Below are 22,678 nucleotides of genomic sequence, written 5' to 3'. Positions count from 1 at the left end.
GGAGACAGAGTTTAAATATTAAGAGCAAATATTAAGGAAGCAGTTACATTCATCAAGGACAAAACATGTTCATGTAGCTTCAAAAACGAATTAATCCAAAAGTATTTATTGAAAAGTGTAATGAGAGAGCATAATGATCACATGGCTGCTCTGTTTGGCCAGCAGATGGTGCTGCAGCTTATTTAGAGAAGCTGAAATAGTACGGTTTTTCAGTAAACAGTGTGGGCACCTGCTCTTCCTGAAATCCAGGGCTGATCATAGATATCCTACCAACAAAGTGTCTTTACAACTGCTGTGCCATTGTTTCAGAAAGAGCTGTCTAAACACCAGTTTCCTCTGTGGTTCAAGCATGGATAAAAAAAAATGTTGGTGCACCTTATGATCTGTAAATAGCTCTGAAATAAGATGTTTTATTCTAACATTATATTAAACAAAGGTCATATTCTACGAACACCAACTGGATGTTGTGAACACTTTTGAGGTGAATGTCGGATGTCCTGTGTCATATAGAAAACAGTCTGGCCTTAATGTGTTTTCAGATATTACTTTGATGTCCATAAATAAATGATGTAGTCACAGGCTTCATCCTCCTCCCTGCAGCTGCTCAGCTAAGTACCTCTGTCTTTTTGGGGAGTCTGTTACAATTCATACCCCTACAGTTCCTAACATACAGCTGCACTGTTCTCCCGACTGGTGACGGGTGGGTTTCCAGTAATAACACATTATTACCGGAGAAACCCACCGTCTGAAGCTCAGGAACACCGCATAGAAAATAGATCGAGTCTCGCTAGAGAAAATTGAGAAGAAGAAACTGTACTGGGTTCAGTTTCATATGTACAAACTGTTCTCTTCGCCCCAGCCCGTACTTGTGTGTGTGTGTATGTATGTGTGCGTGTGTGTTCATGTTATATAATTAGGCCTACAGTTAGACCCACAGCCAAGTGTATACCTCACACAGCTGTTCAGCAACAACTCTGTAGCACCAGACTGTACTTACAGTGCCAGCTGAATTCTGCTGCGTTAATCAGGTCAGCTAACTGATGACTAAGTTTCAGTTTCTGTGTCATTCTAGTTCACTCACTTGAACTTGAATTGCTGAGGCATATGTTTATTCAACACAGCAGATCAGAAGTATGTTCCTAAGCCAGAAAGTCATTCATCAACAAATACTTAAGCTCATTTCTTTATTTTTTGTTTCGTCCCCTCCCTCTGTTTACCAGTGTGTCTCCTGGTTTTGAAGCGATGAGGGATCAAAATATCTGCAACAAGATCATGGTCAAGCTCATCCAGAACTACAGCAACGTATTTGAGACGGACAAAGAAAAGGAAGGCTGCACAGACGAACTGTCAACCCTCATCGTTGTCAAGGTGTTGTATATCCACTGGGAGAGCAGCTGTTGATGTTTATATGGAATAGATCTGTGCCGGTGGCCAGATCAAGACTAGTAACTGTGAGTCACATGTTTTTGCCCATGCACTTTAAAAAGTGTGAATCCCTCCTCTCTTTGCCCTGTGACCTCACCCTCTGTCCATCCACTGGATGGAGGAGGTTGGTTTATAAATAAATGCAGGATATGATGCCAAGCTGAACTTGATTCCTGTATCGATCTTATATCACAGCCTCACAGGAAGGACTGCTCCACAGGTGGCTGTTGTGAGTCTCCAGTTGTTGATTTATATTTGCTGCTTCAATGGCTGATGTTTATTGATCAGCTGGTTTGTCTGGTCTGCTGGTTTTCCTGGCAGGGTCTTGTTACATAAAGAAAGAACAAACCGAGCACATCCACACCAAACCACCCTGAGTCATATGATGTCAGATTCCAGTCGCATTTCTTAAGCACATGAAAAGTTGTGTTCAGTGATTTAGAGTGTTATTTATTTCTGAATATAATGAATATCTATAATTTCACTTGTTTTGTGTATAACACATACAAATGAGTAGATACATATTTATAGAAATTCAGGAAGGTAGCCAGGATTTCAGAAATCTCGAGGTCAGGACTCCAAAGTCTTCTCCTGCCTCAAGAAATGCTTGACAAGACTAAAAAAAAATATATATATACATTTTATTTCCTAAAACATGGGTCTCCACTATAGAGGTGATACTAAATGTATTGTATAAAACATTTTATCCTTTTAAAAAGCAATTCTGGACAGTGCCAAGAAAACATCTTTAGCCCTATTTATTTTTTTCTAAAACTAGTGAAAATTGATCTGAATTGAGTCTTTCATTGGGATTAAGGAATTAAAGCCACTCAAAAATCCTGTCAGTGAATCGAAGCTGCGTGCTTTATTCTGTGACAGTGCTGCAAACTGAGACATGCTTACCATCTCAGTTCGCATGACATATTTTATGTATTTAAAGACTTTGGACCTGTTTTTGCTGCAATAAACAACATAGAGTTTTTGCATCACAAGCAAAATGGCAAAACATTGTGAGAATGTTCCAATTTTGGAAAGACATCCCTCACCAGAGCCTAGAAACAAACACCATGATTGTTGATGGATGAGTGTGTTATTAGTTTGAAACGTGACATGGGTCATCTGATACCCAGTGATGTGACCAGGCAATGATCAGGTATTTAGCTTCCTTGAGTTTGACCCCTCACCTCATGGGCACATCTCCTACCAAACATAGTTCCCATGTGACACCTTGCTTACCATGCAAAAAGAAAAAAAAAAAACACAGTTTAAGATGTTAATCATTTTTGAAATTACGTGATTACATGCAGCCTGAAATCCAAAGGTCCAGACAGTAAAATGAATACTTTTTTTTGTAATAACATTTCCAGTCACAAATATTGGGTCTGTGTTGTGAATACCTGTCAGGGCACTGCCACATGAGATCCCGCTGACCCATGGGAAACCCCCTGAGTCAGATAAGATCCTGTTGCACACAAACATGCATACATACACAAAAACACCTTACACATAGTATGTGCATGCACACACAGTCTGTGAAGGCCCCTCACCTTCTGACCTTCCTCTTAATACCTTTGAACGCAGCATATATGATCGCTGGTGTTGCCTTTACCTTCAGCCATAAAACCCTGATGAGCAGAGGAGTGTTTGTGAAAGTGTTCATGTGTTTGAATCTATTCTGATCCCTGTTGTCAGGGCTCTCAGAAGAAAGAAAAAGTAGAACACATACTCAGGAGTCCTTTAAACTCACTCCTTGTTAAAAGATTTTTTATAGCCACTAGATATCTGAGGCTACAGTTACAACAACAACGATAACTGTTGAACGTGATTTGTTGCTCCTGTTCCTCTGCTGAATGTAAGACATGTATTACAAATACAAAGAATGACCGTCTTCTTTGTCCTGTTTCTGATCCCAGGAGGCGCATGTGACTGATGCAGACACAAAGACGTCACCCTGCCACCTCAACGCAAAGACACCGACACCAGTTCCCAGGACGAAAGTGCGTGCTCGGCTTTTCAGTAGCATGCCTGCATGTGTGCGTCTTTGTTTAAGCGTTAATGCTCCTCGGTGTACATGTTATGGAAGCTTTTGTCTCAGTCTGTCTGCTGCAAAATCCAGAGTTGTTGTTTATGCATGAAATTCCCAGGTCAAACTTGCTCCAACCCTTCAAATTCCCTTACATAGTCCTTTTTAACACCAACCATGTGATCTGTGTGGCGTGATTAACATAACATGGGCATGTTTTGGAAAAGCTGTTTTCCACCACCAAAGCCATCTCTGTGTGCGTCTGTGTGGGCTTTTTTTTTTTGTGAGTTTTCAAGATGTCATGAGTGTCACCTGACTCGTCTATACAACCTTGAATAGTACTTGAGGTCAGTCAGTGTGAACAGATAATAACCTTTTTAACAGTATATAACAGACATTACTGATAACTTATCAGGACAGAGATGTTTGAAAACAGCATTGTTCAAATTAGCATTTTCTTGCACTAGTGTGGCCGCAGAATTGACAAAGCAAATGTGAAAGTATTCACATTTTCATATTTATACTTAATTAGCAGAACAATTTATAAATTATAAGACATCTGATTTTGTTTGCAAATAGCAGAGTATTAGAGAGTTTTATAACGACATGCAGTAAATCCATCAATGTTATCTTCTAGTCTGACCTTATGTTATTCTGTAAACTTACCCGGTTGTGTAAAATGCTCAAGGCTGTCTCACTGAATGCATTTTTCATGCTACCATAGTCATTATATGTGTTGGTTCCCTTTTATTTACTCTTATTTTCTCTCTGTCAATTTTCCAAGGTCGGACAAAACAACCTGACAGAAAATGTGGAGCATCTGAGCAAATCCTCAACTAACACTCCCAAGGCAAGACCACGGAAGAAGAAGGTATAGGAAATAATAGTTTGTTACTGTCAGTGTGATTGATTGTTGTTGTTAAATGGGCTGGCCTAATGGTTTACTACAGTCTTTTCTCACCCTTTCCAATAAATACTTTGCGCTTCTTTATCTGCCGTATTGCCTTGGTGCTGATTAGCCTGAGGTCATCTCTCAGACAGCCTCTCATGCCTGTGGCCTCATTGCTTGGTCACATGACGTGATTTGATAAAGGCAATCTGCTGCAGGAAACAACAACATGCTTATTTGCAGTGAGAGACAAAGATGGGCTATGTTGTGCTCCTCCAGCTCTGTTGTGGTATTATTACAGATGAGCCCTGCCATAAAAACAGCATTTGGCCATAGATTTGAGAGGAGTTAAAGCATGGAAATGTCCTGTTTGCATGCAAGGTTTGAAGAGCATGCTCGGGATTAATTTACTTTAAATCAAACAGGTCAGTCAGGGACCTACATTTTACAAATTGCATTTGTTAAGTTTAATACACCACTGCTCTTTTGATCTCACGGACATCCAAAGTGAGCGTGCCTTCATTTACGTATGTGATAAAATAATGAGTAATTCCTCTGAAGTTGGCTTCAGTTTGCCAACAAAGACAGACTGAAATGACTTTCTGTGGTTGTTTTGAATGCAGTTTAGAGCAAAGATCTGACGCCATGAATGTGGTGTACCTATCAAGACGAGTGTCTCTGTAGAGATAAAACACATGCTGACTGACAGCAAGATGATCTCATGGGAGTTAAAGCATCTGCTGATGAAGACTGTTTCCTTCCCTTCTTCCTTCCCCTGTAAACACCTGAAGTTGGTTACATTTTTTGAACCAGGAAGCTTCTGCTCATGTAATGCATTTGGATGCAAAGCTGGACAGCAAGCCAAACACACTTACAGTTGAGGTGAATGACAGCCTTTGATTGATTTATTGAAAGTAGTAGTGAAACTGAGAACGGACTCAATGATAGCGATCATAACATGATAATTCCTTGAGCCAAAAAGCAAAAATACTGTGAAAACTATTTCACACAGTGTTAAGGAAAGGTCAAGATGTGGTTCCTATATAGACAATGCAGTAATTGATCTACAAATAATTCAAAAGTTAGCGTTACTTAAAATGTTGCATTAGCATTAAACTTATAGAAAAGTGTGAATGTTGAAATAACAGAAGAAAGGGCATTTGCGAATGCTCGATGTAACAATGTTAGTTAAGCGGCAAAGAGCTGTGCCAGTACTAGGGGTCGCTATTACAACAGAGCGCTCAACTGAAATGTTTATCAGCAGCAGTAAATTAAAATGAATATATGAAGACCTTAATTTGAATATCTAGCTGATGAGGCTACAGATTCCTGTGAAAGCTCCACTGAAAATATTACTCTTAATAGCTTGACCTTCTTAATGACTTATCACAGTGATTCACAGTGATTCATCACTATGAATATTAACTTTTACAGCTACGATTCCCAAACACTCCCTTCTCTAAAACCTCTTCAGGCCAGACCCAAAACAAATTGCTCTCTACTCACAAATCACTGTTATGGATTTGGAAGGGTGCCTCATCATTTATGCAGTGTTTATGGGCCTCAGGTCAATGGTGACTATTGGCAAGAGAAACAAAATCAAACAAAACAGACACACCCACACACACATAAACACAGAAACATTTCAGTAAGGAAGCACTAAACGTGTCTGTATCTGTGTTATTTATGATTCACCTGTTATTAAAATGGATGAATGTATGATCAAAGGGGAGTATCATGAGATGTTTCAATACATGGTCTTTGGACTCCATAGGGCAGCTGTTGAATCAATATGATTAATGACACTGTTTCGTTCTCATGGTCAAACCTCAGGAAAATGTGAGAACAATTTCAAAAAAAGACAAATAAGTTACACAATACAGCATTAATAAAACATCAAGTTCTGAATGTTTCATTTGATTTTATTTACAGTCTTTTGAAAGTCTTGTCACAACCTTCAAATTATAAATTAATCCATGATTTAGAAACCAGGTCATATCCTCCTTTTGGTCTGTCAGGCTCCTTGGCCATCTGGCCTATTTAGCTCCGACTTGTTGTTGCTCTGTTTGTGCTTTGGTTTTTTTTGCATAGGCAGAAACTGAGAACTAGAACTGGAGGCAGCATAGCTGTGATGAAACTGGCACTTTATCAATGAACAGAATAACTTCCAATAGCAATTTTTTGACTATACCACATTTTAATTCCCAGTGATAAGAGAAAAGGTGAACAATATCAGTTTTCATTTTTAAAAGAAACAAAACACAAGTTTCTGTTGACTGTTCTTACAAAGTGAAAAAAACCCACATTATCAGACAAACCTAACAACACAATCATGCCATGATTGTCAAAACATTGTCATTGTCAAAACACAATGGCTGTATGACAAAACAGGGTCTAACCCCTTGAAAAAACAAGATAATGTCCACATTGTTTTAGGGTTTTTTTAGCGATACTCTACCTCTCTGGTTTTCAGTGAAAGCCAAATTTAGCTAAATCAATTACAAAATCCCCAAGGGGCAAAATCCATGCCAGGTCTAGCTAAAGAAGCTTGTGGAGCTAATTATGTTCCCAGAGATTCACCCATTAAGTGCACCAATGACTAAATGCCCAAATGGAGGCAGCATAGATAGATTTTAGAACAACCCATTAAGTTAAACCCCAAATGGAGATGTTCCACTAGTAAGTGGTGTAAAGAAAAAAAAAAGCGAGCCTTTTTAACTCAATCGACAAACATTTATCTAGAGCCAGGCCTCTTTCGGCATCGGGTGTTTTTGACAATTATCAATACTTCATCTGCTGGCGTCAGAGCCATTTCATACCCTGTTAACCACAGCCAGTCGGCTATTTGGCCTCAGTGTAGATGGGCAACCGAACCAGCGCTTTCCATATATACTGGGAGAAAGCCTCTTGACACATTCTTCAACACTTCTCTCAGGTCTCCTGGGTTGAAAATGCAGAAGGGTTCTTCTCACAATGTGGCTGTAATTAGGTTAAGGTTCTTCTCCTACACTATAGTCGGCGGCTCACGCTATTTATACCCACTCAGGGTCAGCACGGTAAGGCAAACATCACTCAGACCTTTCAGTTTTACAAGCTAACCTTTATTTTTTCCCCCTTTTTTGTGGTCTTTTATCGCTATCTGACTCATCTCAGACGATCCTCGAATGCATGTTTTATTCTACCTGAGCAAAGGTTGAAAGCTCCGCCGTGTGTTTCTGTGTGTTTATGGTTGTAGGGGCTTGATTGAGCAGTAATATTACCTGCGTTTCATTTCCCTCCTGCGGTATCTCATGTTTCCTCTCACGAGACTAACCTGTCGTTGGCATCTCTCCTCTTTCACTCTTATTGCTTAGGTGAGGAAAGGGAAGAGTGACGGCATGCCCGAGGTTGTCGTTCAGCCCAGCCGTTCTTCTCGTTCGCCCCATGCAAGGCCTTTCTCCATACCAATAGTTCTGCCCCTGACCTCTGAGATGAGAAGCCCCAGTCCAGAGGCGATGGAAACCACTCCCGTTCCTCAGACTCGCCAAGACACACCAGACGCTGCCTCCCACCGCAGCCATCTCGATGTCAGCCCCTCTGGCAGCATGGAGGCCCTCAGCAGGTCAGTGTGTGATGAAAGCACATGCACGTCAGAAAATCTGAAATATTATCGTCTGCGAGTTTTAGCAGTTGGATTTAAATTATCGTTATTTTATGACCAATCTGTGAAATAGTGATATAGCAGATGATGTATTGACACAAACATGTGGAAACAGCAGGAACAGTGACAGCATGCTGTGTGTTGCATTCCTGGACATCATTAGTGTGAGCTGAGGTGAATACTGCATTTTAGTTGACCCTTCCTTATTTGATAGGCAAGATGCAAATTAAAGGCTTAGTTCACCCAAAATTCAAATTTCACTCATTATTTACTCACCCTCATGTCGACTAAGGGCTGGGAGAATTTTCAGAGTCCTCCGTGCCTTCTCGGACTTACGGGGGGTCTGCGCAGCAGTATTTGTCCATATAATGGTTGTGAATGGTGCTCACTTTTCTTCGTACAAAAAGACACACCAAAAAACGTCCAAATACCTCCATACTGCTCGTCTGTAATGTCCCTCTGGTATTGAAGCCCCGACATGACAAATTGTTCCGCCGGTCAGTGCAAACCACGCAAGATTTGCACTGACACAGGAAGAGCAGTGAACTGAGATACTGGGAGCTTCCGCTACAAACAAGCTTAAAATATAGATTTATTAAAAAAAATTTGGAACAATTTCTCATGTCGGGGCTTCAATACAAGAGGGACATTACAGACGAGCTGTGTGGAGGTATTTGGATGTTTTTTGGTGTTTTTGGTGGACGAAGAAAAGTGAGCACCATTCACAACCATTATATGGACAAATACTGCTGCGCAGACCCCCCTGTAACTCAGAGAAGGCACGGAGGACTCTGAAAATTCTCCCAGCCCTTAGTCGACATGAGGGTGAGTAGATAATGAGTGAAATTTGAATTTTGGGTGAACTATCCCTTTTAACATAGTTTCAAAAGGATATATTACTGCAGTGCATTACGTGCAAAATATGCTTTAGATTATTATTATTCACCCATCGTAATTTTAGAATAGATTATTAAAGCCTGCCACTATGGAATTCACTCACGCCATGAAATGTAGTCAGCTGCTCCTGTAGTTTTATGATTTTATGAGGATGATCTTTTATCTGTACGCAAGAGCCTTTATAGCTGCTATAAAACTGAAACCTAAGGTCATGTAACGCATATACAAAACTTCGATACCACATGCCTAACAATAAACGTTATTCCGTTTCTACTTTCATTATGGTACTATCTTGATTTCTGTGTGTCCAGTTCCAGTCTGGATTACAAGAGGGGGGGGATTGTAGCAGTGGTAAATAGGTTATGACCACTGTTTGCATAGGTGATGTGCGAGCAGCCGAGGGTAAGGGTGAAGAATCTTGAGTGTCCGACAGCAATCAGGGATCTAAGGCCCGAGCCCTGTGGCACGGTGCCTCTGGCATCCAAACAAGCCTATTATAAGAAGCTGAAACTGGAACCACTTGGTGTCGAGTGTCCTCAGCTCTGGAATAGCCAGGCTACAGCTGTGTCCGTTGTTGGGACTCTTGCTGTTTTTAACTGGGAGAATTAGACCTTATCTGGACCCACAAATTACAAGATGAATATATAGGTCAAACCTCCTCCGAACGATAGATTGATCCTGGAAAAAAACAACAACTACAAAATAATCCGGGGCAAAGCAAAAATGTTGTGTATGATGTTGAAACATCAAGATGACAAATGTGGACGCTGTTGTGACTTCTACTACAGCTTGCTGACCACAACGTTGACCTTTAGTATGACATTAATCGTGGCTTAAAACCGTGTCAGCACCAGATCCATTAACACATTACATAAAAGTTTAGTATGACACACACAGTGGTTTGCTGTCAGGCATACTTCAATACTGTATTACAACTCTCACTGCTCCAGCTTATACATATTAAAGAAATCATATGATATAAATATGTCAAGTCAACCTTATGTATGTTTGTTTTTTTGTTTGTTTTTTTGCTCCTCGTCCTCAAGATAATGAACAGTTAATAAACAGGTGGCAGTTATTGGAGCAGATGTTCCTGCCTACATGAAGTGACAAATATAATACTTTCAAGGTGGCAAGAGCTGTCCTCACCGTGTCATGGTACCAGTAAATCTTCTGGTGGATTTCCTCCACACACACTTAAATTCTCCTTGCTGGGTCATATCAGTTGACTGATCTACAGACAGCATGACGGGGGACCCCACTCATGTGCGTCACCAGTCTGAACTCGTTGGTATTTTACTAATAGACACCTGCAGCATTACTCAAAGGAGTTATATCATCTTTAATTTAAAGTTATAGTTATGGTATATATATATAGAGTAATCCTGTTCAGGAACACTTTTTGTTATACTGGGTGAAATGGTCCTTCTATTTTGAGAGTAGTCAATACTGTACATTATGTATTAAGAAAAAGGAACGAAAATAATCAGACCTCTGTGGCAGCTGCAGGACTGACAAAACCCTGACCAATCTATGCTTTTCGCTCCGAGAGCAAAAAAACAATCAGATGCCTTCATGTCTAGTTCTGCCTACGCCCAATCAAGCTGCCGTCTCTCTCCCTCTCTCAATCTCTCCCTCCTCCCTCTTGCGCGATCAGAGTCTTCACCTACGTCCGCGCAGAAGTCACACTCCAGTCTGGTGGATGACAGTGTAGCTCTGGCACTGCGCGTTGGGGGTCTTCACCCACGTCCGCGGAAAGGTGAAGGCGTGGCTTAAAGGAACAGTCTGAGGAAGGGGCTGGGACTTCTGACTTTGACTCAAAATGTAGCCTGCTAGAACCGTTTTTCCAGAATCTCCAACCCTACCTTTAAGAAACTGAGATCTGACAAGCTATTTTCCTAATTGTTTCCAAATATTCAAAGACAAGACTTACAGGGGAAGCTTTGGGGCAACTATATAAAATAAATAAATAAATATAATATCTTTTCAATCATGTAATATAATTGTTTTATAATACAAAATAATTAGCAGCATTTTACACACATCAACCAATAGCAAATATATGATAATTTTCTGTCAGTGGAAACTCTGTAGATTGTCTCATGCCTACTTGTCAGCTTGCTCTCACTTTCCATAGGTATGTGTCGTTTAAATCTGTGTCAGCACATCGCAGCACAACGGGCGGCAAACGGATTGAACATAGTGACAAAGTCTGCTCCTTTTAGAAGCATTTGTCACATTTTTGTTTTCTTCTCTTTTACATTTCATTCATGGTCATTCTTTTTATAGGGTGTGAAATATGTAGTTAAGAATTTCTGAAGTATGTTTGCATCTTGTTGGTGGTGTAGAATTTATTTTTATTTGCATGTTGACACGCGTGTTAGATTTGACACCAGCGCCATTCATTCCAGTGGAGTACTATACTGAGTCACTCCGTTCGCTCAATGAAAATCATCATCCTCAGGCTTTCCCATCAGTGGCCTCTCTTTTAGATCATGTGTCGTCTGTGCTGTATTGCACAAAAAGGTCCTTCATCCTAAACATTACACCCTAACCAACAAATGAATGCTGTAATTTCGAGTGGCACATTGCTCTCACCTGTAGCTGAAATGCGACACCAGCCTCATTCACCATATACGCTACATGAGCCAACATAGCAGCATCTTGTGAACGTATTTTCCTCTCAGCATTGCGTAGCTGCACGTAGGGGATGCATGCAGGCTTTTGTGTGGAGTTGCCATGGTTCACTGAATCTTGTGATGTAACTATTGGGTTTCTTAGAAGAGCGTTGGAAATAGGTGGGAGTGAGGAACGTTGCAGTGTGGTGTGAGTGCAGGTCCCCTGTGGGTCTAACGGTATTGTTGGCTGCCCGTCAGGAAGTCTCATCCATCAGCCTGAAAGTCTTGACAGCACATATTTACAGCAAGAACCTACTGGCTGGAACAGGCTGGTTTTGCTGCTCTTTTAATGTTACTCAGGGGCCTTTTTCCCCCCAATCACACACAGAGCAGTGGTCCTTAAATGCACTAAGATTAATGTCAACAAAGATTTTCAGTCACTCAAGTCATAGGATATTTATAAGTAGGAAGTCAAAGCCAACGGGATTTGTCAGAGGGCTTCTTCAACTTCTCTCAAGAAACAAAAACCCCTAAGTCAAACGCAATTGATGTTGAGATTATAGATACAAAATTTTATGTTACTACATAGACAAACTGTCGGATATCTGACTTGATACTCAGGGAAATGAATGACTGCACGTGCTCCCAAAACAATAGTGTAACCATCCATGTATTTAACCTGGACTGAAAAACTGTTGATTAACTGATCATAAGAAATGTAATTGTCATTGATGCTGACAATCAAAGAAACAATTAATTTATTCATTTAATTTTTCTGCTTTTCTCTGACCACATGTGGATGTAATATAGATTAACTGATGCAATCATTATGCAGCCCTAGTTTCGACAAGTATGTGGATTTCTCTCACGCGATGCTAATGTCTCAGTGAAAGATGCTGCTGTACCTTGTTGCATTTACAGATCCAAACTATGTGGCCAAACTCTTCTCACAGGTTTTACTTCTAATCATACACACATTGTTTTTGTTTGTGTCATTTTGCTGTTACTGCCAATAAGGTTTAGCCAAGGTAACAAGATGCATGTAATAATAGAAGACAAAAGATTTTCTGTATCTGTAAATTGTCCTGTTCATCAGCAGGTCTCCTGTGCCTCAGTTTAAAACCTAAAGCGTGACGGCTTCTCTTTTGCTTTAACACCTTTTTCCTGATGGAATGAGCATATACCACGCATAGCTTAGCCAGGCTTATCCAATAAATACTTTGGATCTTGACCACTACACAGTTTGTGCTTGGAGGTATTCAAAGAATGTCCAGCACCGATCTAAAAGCTGATGGTCTGGGGGTCCTGAACGGACCGGAGACCGAAGGGACTCCCACTTGGGACACTTTACCTCTCTGTTGATCAACAAAAGACAAAAAGAACTTCACCTATGTGTCGAGACATTTGAGATCTCCCATTGTTCTCCACATCAATGCCTCAACAGCGAGTGTTTTTGTAAATTGTTGTCGAGAGATTTTGGAAATGGTACAGCGGGGCAGGGCGGAAGGAAAAAGACCCTGCCAAGAATCAAGTGACCAGCATCCGCTGAGCCAGACTACCTTTGTCTACTCATTTTTATAAATGTTGAAAAAGTGGAGCGTATCCAGATTGACCAACTTGTCATTGGTAGTTTTCCGTTTGCCCCGGAGGGATCAGGCCTCCACAGTATCCCTACAAAGCTTTTGTTATCCCCTCAGTAAGGTAGTGGGTAAGCAGGATTTCCGCTTTTGCAATTCACGGCGGCTGTGACGGCACACATTATTTTAATTCGCCTGCCAGACTGTGTAACACCGGTTAAGAACGTGGGTGCGGGAGAAAAAAAAAAAAAAAGCATTCACCACTGAAACTCCAAAATAATTTGAAAGCGTTTTGTGGTAAAATACACCTGTAGCTCAAAGGCTGAATGAACACACGGACATTTATTCCTGTTGATTCGTGGTGACATTAGAGAAGACTTTTGAAGTTCAATGAACTTTGTCTCGTTTTGATTTTGATTCCTGCCTGACGTGAAACCTAAATCCTTTGTTTTGAATTTGTTGAGGTGCTGCCTGAATGGTGAAGGTGGTTTCCCCTCCTCTCTCTGTGCCCTGCCCCTTACAGAAAGCCACAGGAAGGCACGTCACGTACCAAAACACACCAGAGTACCAAACAACCCACTCAATAACAATTCTCCTGTTTACAGCCCACAGCTCTGACTGATTGTTGACAGGGATTATTTGATTAATTTAATGTCATCTACTCTCTGCTCCTCTTTTAATTTAAAACAGAACCTATAAACCAGCATATTCAGACCATTTACTGGACAACTGTATGTGGCCTCTGTTGAGCTCTTCTAAACAGTACAAAGGATGAAAAGAGGGTTTGATATAAATAAAGAAGTTAAATAGCAGAAATTAATTACAGTAAGTAGACTATTTCAGGATATTGTCAGTTGATCTGTCAATTATCTTCTTAATTGTTCAGTTAATTAAGAAAGAAGAACTAGGAGATGTTTTTACTCTTAGGTAAAAAATAGTACTTAAACAATTAAGTATTATTGATGATCGATTAATAATCAATTTATAATTATATAAATAGTTACAGATTATTCATTATGATGAACCATTGAATGAATGGTACATTCTCAGATCAGCAGTCGAGAAATATATTTAAAATATGTGTGGAAACTGTGTGCAACTGCTGTACCTGGTTTGTCAACATTTTTTTAACCTGAACTTTTGCCCCCATTTTTTTTTTTTGTTATCAATGTGTAAAATGAGAACACTGGTAGAGTTCATGTTGTCCCAACAAATGTTCCTCTCACAAGTAAACATTCATATAAAACCTCAGCAGGGGTAAAAAAAAAAAAAAAAAAGTATTGAAGGGTCTTGTGTTAAAATATTCCTCTTCATCTTTTTCACATTCATTTGAAATGAAAGAATCTAATAGCTGATACAGTTTAGTAATCATAATCAGTCATTGTAGCAGTATTATTTGAATTTTATCTCATGTAAAATGAAATAACTATATAATGCCAGCCATGTGGAGGTCCTCCAGCACTTTATTTATTTGTGAAATAGTTAGCATACTACGTTTCAGGTTTTCGTTGCAGTGTTTTTCTTCCTGCTTTGATTTTAGAGGAGATAGTACAGTATTCAGCTGTGCTGAGGCAAACAAGACGTGGTGATTATGAAAGCCTGCAAGTGCCAGGATATGAAATGTTAAGCAACCTCAACATTAAGAGCCAAACACTGAGTTCCTCTTATCGTTGCATAATTTTATCATGTGTCACTGGCATACATCCAGTGGCAGTAACCAGCCTATATTCTAGAGCAGCAACCATTTCTCTGCTGGTTCATAATAATTACCCGAGACAAGTTGCACAAAGGCACTGATCTGTAGCACTGCATAGCTATTATTCTGCAGACAAAAGCCAGCCTTATGCTCCTATTGTCAGCCCCAGTAACATGTAGTGATGGGTGGGTGAGGTTGGGGAGCAGGGATGTGAGGGGGTTAATGTTTTTATGCCATAGTTGATAGACGCAACGTTCAAGCTAATTAATTGTGTCTGTTTGTTTTCATATTTCAGTTCCCAAGAAGAAGAGCGTCCAATATCTCCTTTCTACATGAGGTAGGCTTCCTGTCTTTGTTAGACCACTGGAAGAATTGGGTGAGAGTATGTTGTTTTGGACTGGAGGTGTGGGGGAAGTGGTTGTGTGCTGCCTCAGTGCATTATCATCAGAAACAATGAAACCACCAGTTAGAGGGAAAGCAGGGCAGCGTGCACATACAACAGTTTGCTCACCACAGTTTGATTATTGTGGAGGAGGAGGCAGCCACAGGGCACGTTTCAAACACACCATCTAAACAAAACAAGCACGTCTGGGCAAAGACACTTTCAAAATGAAGTGATGGTCAAGATTATTCAACAATGCAGGAGCAATGACATTTAGAGATTATTCTAAAACTGAAAAATATTATATTTTTATTTGCACAGTTGGTTGAACACATTTTAAGATTTCATCTTAGTTAAGTTATAAATAGCTTTAAAAAAAAAAAAACATTTTATAGACTGGGAATCAATCATTTGTGGAAAAAAAATTAATAAATAAAATTTGAAATTTAATTTAAATTAAATTAAAGCAGAAGTAAGCGATCCGGTCGTTTTGGATAACTTCCTGTCAGCAGATGGAGTTAGCAGTCCCCGCCCTCGACCCTACGTCACCACATTTACGCGCATCGTCCTCAGTCTATGCAACGTGCACACACAGAGAGGACTGCCCCTTTATGCCGTTCTCTCTCCTCATTGGATAAAGGTTGTAGGATACAAGGAAAGTTTTCTCCTCGGCTTACAGCAGAGCAGAGTGACTGACAGAACCGTGTTTCAGACCAAACACTCTATATAAGTGATTGCTGTCGGAAGATATAACTATTTAAGACTTGTATTAACACAAACATTCCGCTTACTTCTGCTTTAAGTAATTGAGTAAACTGAGTAAAAATGAAAAATTAACCAAACCAAACAGGTATACAACATGATAAACCTCATGCAGGTGATAACATGCAACGCTACCTGACCACACCTGCTTGATAATCACCTGTTAATCATCAATTGTGTTGAGCAGGCGCCCCATATGCAGAGGCTGTAGTCCTCGATGCAGTCGGCCCTGGTTCAACTCCCGCATCGGGCGCCCCTTTACTGCATGTCATTCCCCCTCTCTCTGTCTCTCTCAACTATGCTATCAAATAAAGGCAGCAAAAGAAATGCCCAAAAAGTATACTTAAATGCTTAGTCATCTGGAGTTGGCACATCATGACTGAAGCGAGTGTTGTTTGCTGATGTGACCTTAGAGCTGATATGGCTCTAGGGCAACTGTGACCATGATCAAGCTTTTTTTTTTATTTTTTTAATTGCTTTACCTATAAAGAACTGACTAGACAGTGGGCAAATACATAACAGAATAGTTGTCAGAGTAACAAGGTAACAAGTTTTCAGAAGTGACCAAAAAAAAAAAAAAACCCTTCAATATTGGAACTTTTTTTTTTTTTTTTAGATTTTCACTTCCCCGTTAAACTTTATTTTTAAACCACAGCTAACAACATTATCACTGTACATACATCACGACAACCAAAACACTTAAATACAGATAAGGATTTGTTTTGTAGCAGTGAAGCTGGATAGGCTCCAAAAGAAATACTTGATAATAATGCAATAAAACAGGAATCAAAAAGGTCAAAGGTCACAACTGAAGCGCTAATCCAAGGCCTGGCTATGTGGTCAGTCGTACAGTAAGCTATGTACAGTATGTGTTCTGTATAATGCATATCTATAACCTCTCTTAGAGAGAGTAATGCATTTATATGTATATGATCTACACTCTCTTGCTTCTTTAATAAGTGCATCCATACAAACCAATATAATCCAGCACAACACGTGTTGGCACATATCCCAGCTTTATTTAGCTTTTAATGATCATGAATATAATTAGTTCATATATAAAAAGAAGCAGAACAAATCCACAATTCTTCCTAAGTCTAAGTCTGTTTAATTGCTGAAACGGTGAGTTGGTTAATCAGTTTGACATTAAACAGATGATCATTGTTCATGCTTTTGAAATGTGTTTCCTTAGTTTATAGCTGTGGAAAGTAACGAGTGGTGTGTTCTCATCTAAGATAAACTAATTCAAATGGTCTCCTTTGACTTTGACAGCAGTTCAATACAAGAATTAAAAGAATGAAACATAACTGATAATGAAACCAAAGTTTATCTGATTCTCTCTATGACCTCACAGACCAATAACCATCAACACTTCCTCCCTTCCTAATAACTCCCTGTCATTCCCTTCCTCTGCTCACGTTCATCATTGACTCACGCCATGGCCTACTTGCACTTTGACACACACACACACACACACACACACACACACACACACACACACACACACACACACACACACACACACACACACACACACACACACACACACACACACACACACATTAACACAAACTTCCTCTCTCTCCTGAGGTTTACTTGCATTCCTTCACATACAGAGAATCCGAGGCTGCCACAGACGAGCTTAACTTCAGTCCAGTCAAAATGGATTGTAGACCAACATAATTTTCTCGGGGGTGTGTGTTGACCAAAGACTCTAAAGGTCCTGGCTAATATCTGACTGTGGTGTAATACTGGATTACCTGCACAGACGCCACAGGGTACACAATGCGGGGGATTTAACTGGTATAAGCATCCGCTGTGTAAGCTTTGCAGTTGTTTCCTCTGCACTTTTTATGTCTTAAAGACCACTTGACTTTAAATACATAGACGCTAACTTCAGTAACATATCATTTTGTTCTTACTTTCATTTCCTAAGAAGTAGGCTCGTGTCCTGAATAAAGCAATTATGTTGAGTAAACTTTAAGCTCCTGTAAAACAAAGACTTGCACTGCTGGCTTTTTAAAATCACACTCAGCAGGCAATTAAACTGTCCATGACTTTCCATACCAGTCATATCATTATAGACATGACCCAGTTCAGCAACACCATCAGCAGGCAACGCTCACCTGCTAGGGTCATTCAGGTAAATGGAAAAACATTTGTATTAGCTTCATTATATTTCTTAAAGAAATTGTTTCGCTATTTTATGAAGTTGTGCTCTTGCTAGGAATTAGATGAAAACAACGAGACCACTCTTATATACAGTACATCCATTAAATATTAGGCTTCAGCAAAGGTTGATGTGAAACAGCTAGACTGGCTCCAAAGGTCAAAACAAAACAAAAAACATCACCTTTAAAACTCACAGAATGAAATTACACTTTTAAAACTACATTACGTGGTTTTATGGGGAATTATCATATGGACTTTTTTCTTGAACAGGGGACTTTTGGGTGTTTCCAATAGTTGGGAAGTGAAAAGCTAAACTGAGTTGGATTAAAATCTGGATTTCATTTTCTTTGAACACAACCAGGCCAGCTGTATCTGCCTTGTTCCAGTCTTAGCGTTAAACTAAAATAAGATAACCTGTCACCGACTGCAGCGTCATGATCACTGAACATATATGGATGTTCCTGCCCTCTGGTCAAACAAGTCATGTTACAGTAGCACAATGACACCAGAAAGGTGAGAGGTGACCCTGGCGGCTTTCAGTTTCAAAGATTTTATCGCTCATATAAAGTTTTTACGACTGAGGATTAAAAGACACAATCATTGTTTCGTTGCCAGCTGATCAAACACAGGACTTGGGTTGGTGGTATAATTGTGTATTTTTAGTATCTGTTTCTTTGGGAAAAGGATTGTGGGCTTGACTCACTTATATTCGGATAGTGATGTTCCCGTTATGTTTCTGATGCGGTGACTCATCCTTCTTCCCCTTGGTCTCTTTTGTCAGTTAGTTCCTGACTCAGACACACACACACACACACACACATCAGACAACAAGCCTGTTTCATACCAGAGCGGTTTCACACTGTCACATCTTTAGTAAGTAAGTCAGTGACACAAAGTTCATTCAGTGATCTCACGTCCTTTTGGTGGTCTACCAAACTGCCACACTTCTTCTGCACTGCGCCAACTTCAGCACTGGGACGATAACTGCCAGAAGATATTTAATTACCAAATATTTTACCCTTGACACTTACAGGCAGCACCACGCAGCTGTTTATTTAATCAGCAGCCTAAATGTGGTGAAAGCAGACATGAAAGAAAGCTGATTGAACAGTAAGGACCGAAAAACATTGTGTATTTCAGGGTGTGATGAAATTGAACTCAACGGTACAGTATTTGTTCAAATAAATGTTAAAAAGTAGTTTTTAATGTAGAAGAAATGGTTGACATGCATAAAAATGATCCAAAGGCTTTGATTGTTATCACAATCAAATGTATCAGCCAGTTAATGTGGACAGGACACATAAAGAATTTGACTTCTGGTATATAATATGGTATTTGTGCTTGGGAAACCAGAAAGTTTTAGAACAACTGTCTGCAACTATCAAAGTGCTAAAACTGACACTTTGACAGAGATCACACTAAACCTCATTTGACTCGCACGGCGCTGTCGGTAAACGTCTCTCAAAGGTATGATAACTACCGTCCTCTGGCACCTATTGTATTTATATTGTATAATTGACCCTGTCGTCACCTTTAAATGCAACAGTGGCGTCCTATAAGCTAAGAGGACAGTCCCGGCGCTAAAGTCGCGGACAGATCTGGAAAGTTCAGTCATGTTTCTAGCCTTAATGTGTCAACTGCACCTGATGAATGGAGGCCTCTGACATTTACAGGCATTAGAGTCTGAAGCTAAGTCAACACTGGTAAGACATTAAACCAGTTTTTGTTGCTTTAACCTCTTACATTTAAAGCGCCAGGTCTAATTTTAGGAAGCTGGCTAATATTTTTCCTGCTGTGCCCAGAGATAATTGATCAGTTCAGTCTGCTGCCCCCGGAGCACCTGTGTGTGACATAACTTTCACTCTTCATTGAAACTCTATTCACTTTATCATCGGATATTTACCACGCCATGTTTATGATTTAAGCTGTTTCGAAGTAGTTGCCAATATGGTGGTGTGCTCCCTTCCCATCAGATTCACTATCTTTGCTCTCAGCTCTGATAACGTCAACACAAGTCCCTGCCATTTCACACAGCTTCACCACCACAGTCACCTTCACAGTGTGCCTGCCATCGCTCCAGTGTTATCTCCCCCTGCATCAGTTCTCCGTACGGTGCCTCTGCCAAGCTCTGCTGTTACTGTCAACACCACTGTTTAGAGAGATTCCTCCAGGTCACCTCTACACATGTTGATGTAGCTGTGCTCCAGCAGAAGTCAAAAGACATGACGTTCGCCAGGCAGTGAAAGCAAGAAGGGACCTTCTTTTTACCCTCTGTGTCAAAAGGTTGCAATGTCTTTCACCACACAGCCTCATATTTTAGGTCAGGTTGAACAGTTATTTTGTTGGCACATCACTGTGCTGTAACTAATCAACTTGTTTAAAGATTAACATACATTATAGCAATAATTATAAATTAGAGAGTAGTAAAAAAAAAAAAAAAGGCGATTACAATTTCCTAGACCCTTGTTGCGTCAGTGCCACAGATTAAAAATGTTAAATTTCAAATGATATATACAAAAATTGCAGTAAATCCTTACATTTTAAGATGGAATGAGTATTGTTTTGCTTTGCAGGTAATTGATTCATGATTGGAGAACCAAATTAAGAGAGAAACATGATAAATTGACAGAATCTTACCTAGAACCTGGACTTTGTATTAATTAAAGAAGTGACTGGAGGGAAGCCTTCAAGCATCTGACAATAATAAACCAAACAGTTTAGTTAACATTTTACTTCTTGCCCAACAAAAAATGAAAACACAATCATCTATAACTCTACCCAGACAGGGATATAGATATAAGATATTAGTTTAGACATACTTGTGCACACACACTTGTGCTGATTATAATCACCACTTTGCAGTTAATTGCTTTTTTTTTTAAAGATCACCGGCCTTTGTGTATTTTGGACAAGAAGAGAGAATGAGAAAGGCAGCAGAGGAGTAGTAAATGTAGAAAGTATTAACCAGATACTCAGTTTTGCCAGTGGTTCTCAGAGGACGTGCTTCTGCTCTGAACACAGCCGAAGTTAACATGCGCTCATGCACATAAGATGCCTCGATCACCTAGGGCCAGAACCAGAGCCCGGGGGATTTTCAGCGTTGCTCAGTGACCTGTTGTGACCACCTGTTTCTGTAGCATTAACTCACCTTCCCCTCTTGTTTTTCTTTCAGCAACCACCTCTCGCCTGTCCACTGCAGACCAGAAGTGGTGAAGTAAGTGGACTTTCTTGTTGTCACATAATCATATTGTATTGCTTTTTGAAATTAATCGATGATTCTTTTTTTTATTTTGTGAAGAACTTGAATCCTCTCTCAAATTTTTGTAACTCTTCAAATCTTAATCCTGTCTGCTTCTCGTCTTATTTCCTCTGCTGCAGTATTCTGGACAGGACGATACGTTCAGCAGTGGAGCAGCACCTCTTTGATATAAACCCCTCAGAGGATCAGAGTTCAGAGGACTGTGAGCTGACCCTGCGTCCGCCATCTCCAAAGGTGACACCGACCGCCCGTCAGAGACGTCGACACCACAGAGAGCAGCAGCAGGACGAGGGCCTGAGGCACAGAGACAGAAACAGGTACGATGGGTCATGCAGTTGCCGTGAAGTTGGCAGTTGATGGTACCAGCGTAAAATTAGAGGCCGTTTGTCTTTAGTAGCAACAATGAATTGCAAAAAAGTAAACTAGGGTTAAGTTTTATTTGCCTTCATTGTTGTGTAATTAATGTTGAGGTAACAACACGCTACACCTGCTGCAGTACGAACACATGTTCTCTTCATTCTTTTCTTTTTCACCCACCTGCTCCAAAATAGATTTTCACTGTTTTATACATCAACATTCACATCAATTCCCTTCAAGCAGGTGACCTCCTCCCTTGATTAACACACACAGGGTAATCAACACATCTAGGTCTGTTTACAGGTTTTGGGTCTTGACTAGACCTCCATTTGCTTGTTCCTAGCATTATGTGAGCAGTGATTAGCAGAACATGCTCTGGTTGAACTGCCAGGAACCTGTTGTTGAGGGTAATTTGGGAACAAGGTCTTGGCAAGTAAGAATAATGTGTGGAATTGAAAAAAAAACAACAACAATGCCCTCTTTTACCTCTTCATTGCAAGTCTGCCAAATCGGTGTAGTACATCACAAGCATAAAAATAACATTAAACAGAATGATATAACAAGTTCAGTGTTGCTCGGTTGTTATGCAACACTCCATGCAGTAGAATTTCTGACAAATAAAAACAACTAGCTCAATTACCAGGCACTAGATTTAGTTCAGTGACAGAACATGAGAAATTAAAGGACACCACCTCTTATAGAAATGATCAGAGGAACCATATGTACTTTTTTAAAGAGCAAGAGGATGTAAAAGTCTGTATGAAACTACTGTCTACTGTATGAAAACAAAGTTGTAAGGATTCAATAACGGACAGAAACACTCGATATAATGAGTAATTTTGAATTGGTAAAACTTGATTAAATGTCTTTCATTAATAGACACTGACAAGCGCAATGTTCCTTCCTCCAGTTGGTGTTGTGGGAACAGTAATCATCATCATCCGTAAGGTTTCATTCTGCATTGTAAGCTCGTCCACTGAG

At 40.0% G+C, this 22,678-nt stretch overlaps 1 protein-coding gene across 8 annotated transcripts in view; it reads left to right on the top strand.

Moving 5' to 3' along the window:
• Positions 1-22,678, top strand: part of fam13a (family with sequence similarity 13 member A) — a 54,506-nt gene that overhangs the window by 12,170 nt on the left and 19,658 nt on the right. For all 8 annotated transcript variants that reach the window (XM_085781319.1, XM_085781352.1, XM_085781336.1 and 5 more), the window contains exons 5-11: positions 1,221-1,368; positions 3,339-3,422; positions 4,233-4,319; positions 7,691-7,938; positions 15,061-15,102; positions 21,254-21,295; positions 21,460-21,657. In XM_085781319.1, the coding sequence (XP_085637445.1) occupies positions 1,221-1,368; positions 3,339-3,422; positions 4,233-4,319; positions 7,691-7,938; positions 15,061-15,102; positions 21,254-21,295; positions 21,460-21,657 (849 nt within the window). The remainder of the gene's footprint in view (positions 1-1,220; positions 1,369-3,338; positions 3,423-4,232; positions 4,320-7,690; positions 7,939-15,060; positions 15,103-21,253; positions 21,296-21,459; positions 21,658-22,678) is intronic.

This window comes from Trachurus japonicus, chromosome 1, assembly GCF_045865225.1.
Source record: "Trachurus japonicus isolate A0001 chromosome 1, Traja_1.0".
Taxonomy (NCBI): Eukaryota; Metazoa; Chordata; class Actinopteri; order Carangiformes; family Carangidae; genus Trachurus; species Trachurus japonicus.
The sequence above is the reverse complement of the archived record's forward strand: the minus strand, read 5'-3'. Positions and strand labels throughout refer to the sequence as shown.